The sequence below is a fragment of the Orycteropus afer genome, unplaced genomic scaffold (genome assembly GCF_000298275.1).
Source record: "Orycteropus afer afer isolate SDZICR_OR568_19922 unplaced genomic scaffold, OryAfe1.0 scaffold00203, whole genome shotgun sequence".
Lineage (NCBI taxonomy): Eukaryota > Metazoa > Chordata > Mammalia > Tubulidentata > Orycteropodidae > Orycteropus > Orycteropus afer.
In genome coordinates, this window is record NW_006921790.1 from 2,528,097 (window position 1) to 2,540,876 (window position 12,780).

A 12,780-nucleotide genomic window follows, 5' to 3' on the forward strand; every position below is an offset into this window, starting at 1 on the left:
AAAAAAAAAAAAAAAAAATACGGCACAACAATTGAATGTCCGTATGAGGAGAAAGAACACATATAGACTGTGACAAGAAAATGAACCTGTATTACACATATATAAAATAACTTCACTGAAAACCAAAACCAAACTCACTGGCATCAAATCTATTCTGATTCATAGTGACCTCCACTTGGTTTCCAGCATTGTAAATCTTTACAGAAGCAGACTACCTCATCTTTCTTCCACAAAGCAGCTGGTGGGCTTGAATAACCAACCTTTCAGTTAGCAGCCAAAAACCCTAATCTCTATACCACCAAAAAGGTGGCTGACATAGTTGATTTTGGAAATTAGAGCAGTCTATAAAACTAAAAGCAAATGGAAATACACATCAGCACTGTACTCTATTTGATAAAGATTTTTTTTTCTCATAGTGATACAGGTTAATAATTCTGATACATCTATAAATGTGTATTGAAATTAAACAATTAAGTAAAGTGATGTCAGATGGTAGAATTCAGGTTTATCATTGTTGGAGTAGGAAGTTATAAAGAAGCAAAATGGAAAGCTAGAATTATTAGAGTTGAAGTAATTAAGAATTCATTTTTAGCTTATTATAGATATATATGGTTACATATAGAAATATTTATAAATACATACATATATATTGGTTGGTATACACAACTTTATTTCTTAGTTCTGTCATCTGAGAGAACCTAAAAGGAGTAACACATTAACAGCAATTAGCATACCTACAACCCATACCATTATCTAATAAAAGGAATCAGATTTTCTTGAAAAAATAGCTGATTCCAGGATTGTGAACAAACCAAAAAGGAAACAAACTTAACTGCCGTTGAGTTGGAACCAACTCATAGCGACCCCTTTTTGGGTTTCTGAGGTGGTATCACTATGGAAGTAGATTGCCCAACCTTTCTTCCAAGGAGTGGCTGGTGGATTTGAAACACCAGCCTTCTGGTTAGCAGTCAGGTGCCATTGGCATTATGCCACCAGAGCACCTAGGATTGGGAAGGATATATAATATGTAGGGTTGGAGTGTTTGTAATATCAGAAATAAGGAAATGGTGACAAACAAACCAACACACACACAGAAAAACTAACAGAAAAAAAAAATTAAAGAAATCAGTACATTGAGGAGATACGTCAAAGAGTCATAGAAGCCAATTGTAATAGCTCCAAATGACCAAAGGTAGAATAATTTGACATATCAAAAATAAAGTAGTACTATATTGTATACAAACCCTGGTGGTACAAAGGTCAGAGGTTTGAACCAACAAGCCTTGTCTGTGGAAGACCTGGAAATCTCCTTCTATATAAATTTATAGCCTTGAAAACTCTATGGGGTAATAATTCTACCCTATCTTATATGGTTGTGAAGTTGCTGGAGTTGAAACCAATAGGAGACCACAAAATCATAACAATTAAAGCATAAAATAAATATCCTTGTGTGTATAATGATATAGAGGATGGAATAATTCACAAAATCACTATTCTGAAAAGAATTCGTTGACATTCAACCATTTCAAGAGATTGAATATGTTCAAGAACCAATGGTACTGAATGAGGAGATTCCAAGCTGCACAGAAAGGATTGGCTAAAAAACAAGGCCCCCAAAATTGATATAATACCAACACACATTGAAATGTTTTAACAGATGGATGCACTGGAGGTGCCCACTCATCTATATCAAGAAATTTGGAAAAGAGCTATCTGGCCAATCAAGGAAGACACCCATATCTGTGCCCATTCCAAAGAAAATTGACACAACAGAATAAAGAAATTTTTGAACAATATCATTAATATCTCATGCAAGTAAAATTTCCCTGAAGATAATAGAAAAACAGTTTTAGCAAAACATGGATAGAGAACTGCCAGGAATTCACCTTGGATTCAGAAGAATACGTGGAGTAAGGGATATCATTGCTGATGACAGAGGGATTTTGGCTGAAAGTGGAGAATATCAGAAAGTGTTTACCTATATTTTATTGACTATGCAAAAGCATTCAAATGTGTGGATCTTAACTAATTATGGATAACAGTGCAAAGAATGGAAATTCCAGAATACTTAATTGTGCTCATATGGAACTTGTACATTGACCAAGAGGCGGTTGGACAAAGAGAACAAGGACAAACAGTGTGGTTTAAAATCAGGAAAAAATGTGTGTCAGTGTTGTGTGCTTTGACCATATTTATTCAATTTATATGTTGAACAAATAATCTGAGAAGCTGGACTATATGAACAAAATGTGGCATCAGAAATGGAGAAAGATTCATTAAGAATCTGCCATATACAGATGATACAACTTTGCTGAAAGCAAAGAAGACTTGAAAAACTTCCTGAAAAAAAAAGATCAAAGACTACAAAAATACTCACAACTGGACCAATAAGCATCATCACAATAAATGGATAAAAGATTGAAATTGTAAAGGATTTCATTTTGCTTGGATCCACAATCAAAGCCCATGAAAGCAGCAGTCAAGAAATCCAATGAGATATAGCACTAGGTGAATCTGCAAAAAAAAAAAAAAAAAAAAAAAAAAAACTCTTTAAAGTTAATAAGTAAAGATAACAATTTGAGGAGCAAGGTGCACCTGACTCATGCCATGGTATTTTCAATACATGTGAAAGCTAACTATGAATATGGAAGACTGAATAATTGATGGATCTGGTTTATGATATTGGCAAAGAATATTGATAATACCATGAACTGCCAGTCTTATATAAGAACCAAATTCATTTTGGAAGAAGTACTATGGGCGGAATGCTCCTTAGAATTGAGGATATAGAGACTTCCCCTCTAACATTTTGAGCATGTTATGAAGAGAAACCAGTCCCTGGAGAAGGATATCATGTTTGGCAAAGTGTTAGAGATAAAGAGGAAGACCTTCAATGAGATGGAGTGACACAGTAGCTGTAATGATGGGCTCAAACAGCAATGATTGTGAGAATGATGTAGTACTGGGCAGTGTTCTGTTTTGTTGTAAATAATTAGGGTTGGTATAAATTGGAACCAACTCAATTGCACCTAACAACAAAAACTTATGTATATAAATAAATGAGTGAATAATTTAGTAAATAGAGTGGAAATGACAAATCTCCTAAGAAGAGCCATGACAAATAATGTATGTAGGTACTCTTTATTCAAGGAGAGGGGAATAACTTCACATTCCTTAAGGATGTTACTGTTCATGGTGTAAGGTACAAAGACTATCATATGGCAAAGGGGAAAGGAGAGTAACACTACATTGGAAAAACTTGACAAATGCTAACTCACATAGTTGAACAAGGTCAACCTCAACAGTCATAAATTGTGTTTCAGCATTTCCCCTTGATGTGGTGTCACAAAAATGGAAACTATTGTGGTATTCCTCGCCAAATCCTGTAAGCACAGTCAAACAGAGTATCATCAAACAAATCTAATAGATGCGTGTCCTAAAAACACCTGACCAGTACCCTTCAAAAACATCTAGGTTATGAAAACAAGGAAAGTCTAAGAGATTTGCATAGCAAGAGGACCCTAAAGAGATATGATATCCAAATGGGACCCTAGATCAGAAATAGGGAATTAGATTTTTTTCCTACCTGTTTCTACACACACACACACACACACACACACACACTGCCCTTGAGTTGGATCCAACTCAAAGCGACCCCTCCTTGTGTTTCTGAGGCAGTATCACTACAGAAGTAGATTGTCCAACCTCCCTTCCGAGGAGTGGCTGGTGGGTTTGAACCACCAGCCTTCTGGTTAGCAGTCAAATGCCCTAGGCACTATGCCACCAGAGATCTAGTCTTAAATATTGTTTGTTATTATTTTTATTTCAGTATCACATATGTAATCATATTTATCTTGTTGCCATTTACACTTGGCACCTCCCATTGTTTTCCTTTACTTTGATCATGTTGTTTTGTACTCCCCCTTATTGCATATTGCTTTTCCTTTTACCCAAGGTTTTTTAAGAAATCTGAAAAAAAACTATGGACCTTTGTTAATAATGAAATATAGTATACAAGATGAGCCTTGAATATATAGTAATACCAGAAACCAAGCCCTGGTTATGCAATGTTTAAGCACATGGCTTCTGATTGAATGATTGGCTGTTTGAAACCACTAGCTGCTTTGCAGAAGAAAAGACCTACTGATCTGCTCCCATAAAGATTACAATGTAGAAAACTGTATGGGCTGTTCTACTCTATCACATGGGTCTCTGTGAGTTGAAAAAGACTCAATGGCACTTAGTAACAATAACTTAAAGAATAAGCCTGGAAATATATTGTAGTACCAGTAACTAAGAATAACATTAAACAAAGAAAGAAAACAGCACTATGATAATGATGTATCCAGAGGATACAGGAGCCAAATGAAAATACTCAAAATTGGGAAAGAGAGAATAATTTGCACAATAAAATAAAGTAGCATTAAATTATATCCCAAAAGATTAAATTGATACCTATGAGCCCATAATGATACAATCAAATGATTGGATAAATAAATAAATGGGGAGAGTAAACAAATATCCCATACTAAGGATTCTGAATAATTTATATAGATAATACATTTTCAGGGAGTGGGAGCATGATTCTATATTCTTCAAGTGAAGGTTTTGTATGGTACCTTCTGGCCAAAGAAGTATGTACAGGAAGTGGAGGAAAGAGCAATTTTTCAGTGGAGACCCCTAACAAAAACTTCTAAAGTCAGGTGATCAAAACTAAAATAAGCAGTGATAGTTCATGTTGATATTATGATACTATACCCTCTTGATAAGATGCGATGAAAATGTCACTTCATCTCTGTGATCTTCCTCCCCAAACCTCCTCAGTGGTGCTATTACCTGCCAGAACAACCCTATGCACAATGGAATGAGATGTTACAAGATCCTATGCCATATTCATGATCACTGGGCTAGCAGACTATTATAGTTTATAGGGTTTTCATTGGCTAATATTCAGAAGTAGATTGTCAGGTCTTTCTTTGCAGTCTTAGTCTAGAAGCTCCACTGAAACCTGTTCAGTCATCATGACAACACCCACTCAACTCCACTGAACTTAGTGGTGGGCACTCATGAGTTACATTGTCCCCATATCCTAATCATGAGAAGAATTCAAGCAAATCTCAATGTGTGAACATTCTAAAATACCTTGACAAGTACTGCCCTAATATTGTTAAAGGTTTCAAAATAAGCTTTCAGTGAGAATTCACAACCAAGAGAAGCCTAAGGAGACACGAAAACAAAGTGTAATCTGGTATCTTGGATGGGACCAAAAAACAAGGCATTAAGCTCTGGTGGAGTAGTGCCTAAGGCACTTGACTACTCACCAGAAGGCTGGAAGCTCAAACCCACCAGCCACTCCTCAGAAAGAAGGTGGGCAATCTACTTGAGTAGTGATACCAAGTCAGATCCGGCTCAACGGCAGTGAGTTTGGTAAGGAAATATCAACAAAATATTAATTTATTAACTTTCAGTAATAATAATGTTCAGTTATTTTTCATTAACTCTAACAAGTCTACCATACTAATGTAAAATATAAATAAGAGGGGAAAATGAGTATGATTTATATGGTTATTCTATACTAGGTTCATATTTTTTTTTCTAAAAAATCTAAAGCAATTTTAAAACAGAAAGCTTATTAAAATTATACATTTAAAAAGCATAGGATAATAAGTTCTAAATGATAAAATGTTAAACTAAAATGAGTCATTTAATGACTTTTCAAAATTCTGGTGAGTTCTACATAAAAGACTTGGAGAAAGAAAGTCTGTGCAAAAAGGAGCTCAAAGTTGTCATGAGATAAGAAATATTTGTCTCTTTGCTAAGTCTCAAAGGCATAATTGGAAAAAAAATAATAATGCATCTGGCTCCCTGAGGTCAATAGTTTATTTTAGATGAGCAAAAAAATAAAAAAAGTCACATGTATCTGATCAACAGTCTAAATAGGATAATTTATCAGAAATTTATTCATCTCTGAACTAATTTGGCAACAGATCATAATATAATCAGGAATCAATTAAAATTAAGGCAGATAAATAATGCTCTTGCTTAGACTAAGAAAAGGCATGTAAAAGACACTTTAATAGATTTAGGGTGGAATCTTTTTTTCTGTCAGGTCAAGGGGGGGGCATTTCCATTCCCATCTCTATATTTTTTTCTCCTATTCATTTTATTTACCCATGTAAACTTCACAGGCCTACTCCCTCCTCCTTCCTGCCTACACAAGGTACCAAACTTTCCCTTGTCTCAGAGTTTCTGCTTCTATTAAAAGAAGCATGATATACATCTCATCATAAGATTAATCAAGCAAACAAAACAAAATCACTGCCACCGAGTCAAATCCAACTCATAGCAACCCCTCCTTGGGTTTCCAAGGCAATATCTCTAGGGAAGTAGATTGCCCAGTCTTCCTTCCGAGGAGTGGCTGGTGAGTTTGAACCACCAGACTTCTGGTTGGCAGTCAAGTGCTTTAGCCACTATGCCACCAGAGATTAATAGCACAGTTCAAAAAAATAGAAACCAACAAATAATAGTGAGGGTATGGAGAGACTGGAATCCTTACACATGGTGGTGGAACTGTAAAATGTTACAGTCTCTGTTGAAAATGGAATGGTGTTTTCTTAAAAAAGTTAGAAATAGAAATACCATGCGATCCAGGCACCCTGGTGCTAGATATATATCCTAGAAATATAAGGGTTGTGAGATGGTCAAAAAAGCAGCATTTGCCCAGGGACAAAGCTCAGAAAACAGGAAAGGCTAGGAAAGAAGGATGAATGGAAACAGTATACACAAGGAGGAAGTTAGAAGAATACTATTACAGTACGGAGATTGCAATCAGTGTCACAAAGCAAAAGGTGTATGGATTGCCCAAAGGACAACCAACTTACTCTGTAAACTTTCACCCAAATCAAAATAGCATGTAAAAAAATAAAATAATTACAATGTATTGTATCTTCACAGGAGCTCTGGTAGTATAGTGCCTAAGGCACTTGAACGCTAACCAGACGGCTGGCAGTTCAAACACACCACCTATTCCTCAGAAGGAAAGCTGGGAAATCTACTTCCATAGAGATACCACCTTGGAAAACCAAGGACAGGTTGCTAGACTCTACAGCAGTGAGTTTGCGTTTTTTTAATTTTTTTATCTGTCAAACAGCACTACTCCTGTTTCCTCCTTCATGAAACCTTACCCAAATAAGCCTCACTGATCAGGCCTGTCCTCTTATGTGGCAAGTAATAAATATATTATCTTCATGCCATTTTGATATTTAAACTTTGTATTTTAATTTGTCCCAATTATTTCTGCCTTCTGATATTGATTTTTTTTTCTTTAGAGTTACAAGATTCTTTTTTTAATGCATTTTATTGAAATATAATTTATGTACAGTGAAATACACAAAACTAAAGTGACATGAGTCAATGAATTTTTCTTTTTTTTCCCAGTGTTCCCTCCCATCACCTCCCACGTCTCACAACCAACAAAGACAGTTTCCCACCATATCTAAACCTTTCCTTGACCCTCCACAACAATGAACTAATACTATATTTGTCTTTCTGTGACTAACATTTCACTCAGCATGATGTCCTCCAAGTTCATCCATATTATGCAGTGTTTTGCAGACTCTACATTATTCTTTACTGCTACATGTTGTTGTTGTTGTTGTTATTTGCCGTCGAGTCGGCCCTGACTCATAGCGACCCCTCCTTGGGTTTCTGAGGCAGTATCACTACGGAAGTAGGATTGCCCAACCTTCCTTCCAAGGAGTGGCTGGTGGGTTTGAACCGCCAGCCTTCTGGTTAGCAGTCAAGTGCCTTAGGTAGTATGCTACCAGAGCTCCTTTACTGCTACATAGTATTCCATTATGTGTATATACCATAGTTTGCTCATCCACTCTTCCACTGATGGGCATGTAGGTTGTTTTCATCTTTTTGCTATTGTAAATAGTGCTGTGATAGGCATGAATGTGCATATATCTGTTCCTGTCCTGGCTCTCACCTCTCTAGGATATATACCTACTAATGGGATTGCTGGGTCAAATGGTATCTCCAGCTCCAGCTTTCTAAGCAATCAGCATATTGCTTTCCACAGTGGTTGTATCACTTCACAGTCCTACCAGCAGCATATGAGAGTCCCAATCTTTCCACATCCCTGCCAGCATTTATTATTTTCTTTCTTGTTGAACCTTGCCATCAGTGCTGGGGTGAGACAATATCTCATTGTTGTTTTGATTTGCATCTCTCTGATGGCCAATGATTGTGAGCATCTCTTCACATATTAGCTGACCACCTGAATATCCTCCTTGGTGAAGTGTCTATTCATGTCTTTTGCCCATTTTTCAATTGGATTGTTAATTCATTTGATGTTGAGGCATTGGAGTTTTCTATAAATCTTAGAGATAAGTCCCTTGCCAGATATGTAATTATCAGCAAATAAGAAGTTGTTGCTGTCATTTTTGTTAGGTGCTTTCTCATGGTGTCAATTTCTTTGTTCCATATAATTTTCTGTGCTGAGCTCGTTTTGTTTATGAATAGTGTTATCACTTCCTTTGTTGCTATTGTTTAAGTATTTGCTAACTATTAGTGCTGGTCCTCATTTTTAGTTTGTTGTGAAGGTTTATCATTTTTCTTTGAGGTTACCCTGTGATTTATAGTTTTCTTCCCAAGTTTAGAACAGTCCATTCTAGTTTGTAGTTGTCTTGACTTCCCTACCATCTAGAAGTTCTGTAATGACACAGTTTTTACCATCTTTTTGGTTTTTGATTGTCCTCATTTGTCAATTGAAGTCTCTGGCTCCCTGTTTACCATCTTGTAGGCTTATTTACTTTGGATACTTCCATAGCTGGGTTGGTTTCTGGGTAATAACATCATGTGTGTTAAAGGTCAGTTGTCGTTGGCTGCTGTTGCTTCTCTGTCCAAAGGGCCCCCTTTAGCGTCTTTTGTAAGGTTGGTCTGGTTTTCACAAATTCCCTTAATTTCTGCTTATCTGGAAATATCCTATTTTCACCATCATATTTGAGGGACAATTTTGTGGGGTACATAATTCTTGGTTGGAAATTTTTCTCTTTCAGGGTTTTATATATCTGTAGCATAGTGCTGGAGCTCTGGTAGCTTGGTGCCTAAGGCACTTGACTGCTAACCAGAAGGCCAGAGGTTCAAACCCACCAGCCACTCCTCAAAAGGAAAGTTGGGCGATCTACTTCAGTAGTGATAATGCCTCGGCAACCCAAGGAGGGGTTGCTATGAGTCAGATCCGACTCAATGGCACATAACAACAACAACAACAACCCCATTGTCTTCTCATCTGCATGGTTTCTGCTGAGAAATCTGAGCTTAGTCTTATTGGTTGCCCCTTTTGGCAACTTTTAGTTTTTCCTGTGCTGCTCTCATGATTCTTTCTTTGTCATTGGTTTTATTGAGTTTGATGATAATGATGATGGTGATTTCTTTTGGGGTCTATGCTATTTGAGGTTCGTTGGACTTCCTGAATGGATACATTCTCATCTTTCATCATACCAGGAAAATTATCTTCCAAAAAATCTTTGACAATTCTCTCTGGTTTTATTTGTCTCTTCCTGTTCTGAAATTCCGATTACATGTAGGTTATTTCTTTTGATGGTGTCCCACATGAACCTTAGGCTTTCTTTGTTTTGTTTTCATTTTTTTTTTCTGATTTATCCCTTTACAAAGAAGTGTTCAGGTATTTGCCTTCAATCTCACTAATTCTGTCTTCCATTGATTCAATTCTGCTTCTTTGCCCATTCAATGTCTTATCTATTTCTGAAATTTTAGTATTAGTCTTTTGAATTTCTCTGTGTCTATTTTGTATCATGTCTAATTTTTCATTTATTTTTTCATTTTTTTCTTGTATTGTCTTTCATAATTGTTGTAGGGTTTTCTTCAATTTTTTTCAGTGTTTTCCTTGATCTGTCTCTCAATTCATTGAAGATACCTAAACAATTCTTTTGAATACCTTATCAGGGTGTTCCTATGCTGTGTCTTCCTCAGGGATGTGGTTTTGGTCTGTATCCTGGTCCGTTGTTTTTCTCCTGCATTATCTTGCTTCTTTGTGTGGACTACGATGCTCTGTTGTCTCTGAGCCATTGTGGTGGTTTTTTTTTTTTTTTTTTTTTTCAACTTCAAAAAGTGTATGGTACAATTTTATTTCAAATTCCTTAACAAGGAAAAACAGCTTCCATAAAAACAACTCATAAAATTACATAAGGGAATTACACCCTAATACTCAAAATTTGCTTTTGAATATAATTTCCAAATAAATTGTATACCATATATACAGGCTAAAAATTTAAAACTCCAAAATAATTGTAAGGTTACCTATTAGGGAAGTGCAATTTGGATCCTTTTCAAAAAGAGATGGCTCCTGGATTATCAGAAGGACCTTAAACAAACCTCTAATCTTTATTATTCCCATGGTATAGACCCTAAATTGTAGCTCTGTGTATTAATATAATGAATTTCTCTGATCATGGCTAATTTTAAAGTGTGTTTTCTTTTTCCCTCAGATTTCAGACAAACAATGAACAAAAAATTTCCCTTCATCTTGGAAGGTATGTTTTCCCTTACCTAAAAATGAGCGCAAGACAACCTTACAAGGTAATCTATAATTAAGTAGTCATTTCTTTAAGATCCTCAGTTGATTAAGAGCTAGAATATAGTTTTTTCTTTTATGATAAGTCAATCTCCAACACTACTATTTAGCCCCATTTTAACTTATGGGAGACCATGCAGTAGAGAAAATGATCATTTGTAGACAGTTATCTAATGGGCTGGATTCTGAGTCTTTTGGCTGAGAACATACATACACTCTGAGATGAGACATGACTGGGATGCAGCTTTGCTTACAATATAAAGTGGTCTCAGTCAGGCTTGCCATTTTTCTCAGAGGTCAGTTTAAGGATTGTGTAGTTACTTTGCATAGTATCTAGTATAACAAACAATGTTTATTACAGTGATTAGTGGAGTGGGGCTAGAGCTTGTACCTTAACTATTTATCTTACTGTCATCTTTTTCATTGTACCATGTAGGAATCTAAAAAGTCTGATTTTTCTTAATACCTTAATTTTAATAGCATTTTTACATGATTTTGAAAATGGCACCCCCCCTTTTTTTTAATAGTTTATTACAAATCCATTGAACAATCTGGAATGCATGGAATCAGAGCACAAGATCAAGAAAAATGGTTAAATAGCAAAAAATTAAGAGTAAGTACAATTTTAATTCATAATTAATTTAAAAACACTATTTTCTTTGCTTTTTAGTTTTCTGACTCATTCTCAGCTTCTTGTTTTTGAACTTTTTCTTTTTCTTGATGATACTTTTCACATCTCTGTTGTGTACCCAGTCGTCACATTCAGCCTCCCATTTGAGCTGTTTGAGACTTGCGTTGTCTCTGTTAGCCATGGCATTCATGCCAATGTGATCAAACTTAGATCCCATATTTTCATCCAATAGGTGTCCAAACTCTTCAGCAGATACAAATAGGCTGGAGTCATTGACATTTCCTTTCTTTTTTTGCCTTGGTCCTTGAAATGACCCAGCAAAATCAAAATCATCGACACCTTTTCTCTTTTGTCTCTTGGTATTGACTTTGGTGTGGTCTTCTTCATCAAGTTCTGGAACACCTTCACTTTCATCATCTAATACATCCATGAATGTTCCTCCATCTTCATCAATTTCAGCAAATTCTTCATTCATACTTCCTAAAGAAACTTCGTCATCATCCAGGTTATCAAAGTCGTCATCACTACCTCCTGAATCTTCATCTTCTGGGTTACCCTTAGCTCCTTTTGTTTTCTTTTTTACATTGCCAGCAAAATCAAGGTCATCCTTTCCAGAGGTGAAAAAATTATCATCTTCAAATGTGTCAATCATATTTTCAAATTCATCATCATCTACATCTTCTATACTTTCTTCATCTGTATGCCGTTTTTGTTTCTCTTTAACAATAGCAAGTTTTTTATAATACCTGTGGAAAAACACTTCATCCACTGGTATCTGGCTTTCTTCTTTTGCAAGGAATTCCTTACTGTTCACAGCAAGACTACGAACATTCTTTATAAAATGTTTCCTTTTTGGCTGCATCACAACACTGTCTGTGTTTTCTTTGCCTTTATGTGGCTTTGGATTTCGGTACACAAATCGATCCAAGAATCTCATTAGTGTGAAATCCTGCAGTGGGTCCTCTGAATACTGAATATAATTTCCCTGAAGGATAGTCTTTGCGAAAAGGGCCACGGAGGGATGAAAATGCTCAGATAGCTTTTTGAGTTCCCAAAGACTTGTGTGCTCAGCTCCACAGAACAATGGGTTTCTACTGAATGGATCATATGTATTTGACTGTTTGCCACCTTTCAGATTATTAAAGTGTACTCAGGAAGCAGTCTCCAGTGTTTTAGTTTCTTCTTTACTTTCAGACACAGTTTTCTCTGTGTCAACTCTTTTGACTATGTCTGTGTCTTTGTCTGCATCAGCGATTTTGTCTATGTCTTCATCATCTCCTACGTCGACAAAATTTTCCTCATCATCAGTCTCCTGATGATCATCTAGTTGACTTCTTAAAGTTGGTTTTGCCTTAAGGATCTCAGAAACAAGATATAAAGCTCCACATATGAATGGTGGCATGTGTTCACAAGTCACTTGAAGTAACCTTTTCAGAAAAGCCTTTACCCGGCGCAACACGATGTCAGCTTTCAGAGACTTGTACACAAGGTTAAGAAACATGGCTTGCTTGGAACATGATAACAATCCTGGATCCAACATCTTCCTGTA

General features: G+C 36.1%; 1 protein-coding gene across 1 annotated transcript in view; it reads right to left on the reverse strand.

The window, feature by feature from the left end:
• Positions 1–11,250: 11,250 nt before the first annotated feature.
• The window catches only part of LOC103203149 (CCAAT/enhancer-binding protein zeta-like), a 4,318-nt gene continuing 2,788 nt past the window's right edge, over positions 11,251–12,780 (reverse strand). The window contains 1 exon segment of the mRNA XM_007948117.1: positions 11,251–12,775. Within this exon segment, the coding sequence (XP_007946308.1) occupies positions 11,251–12,775 (1,525 nt within the window).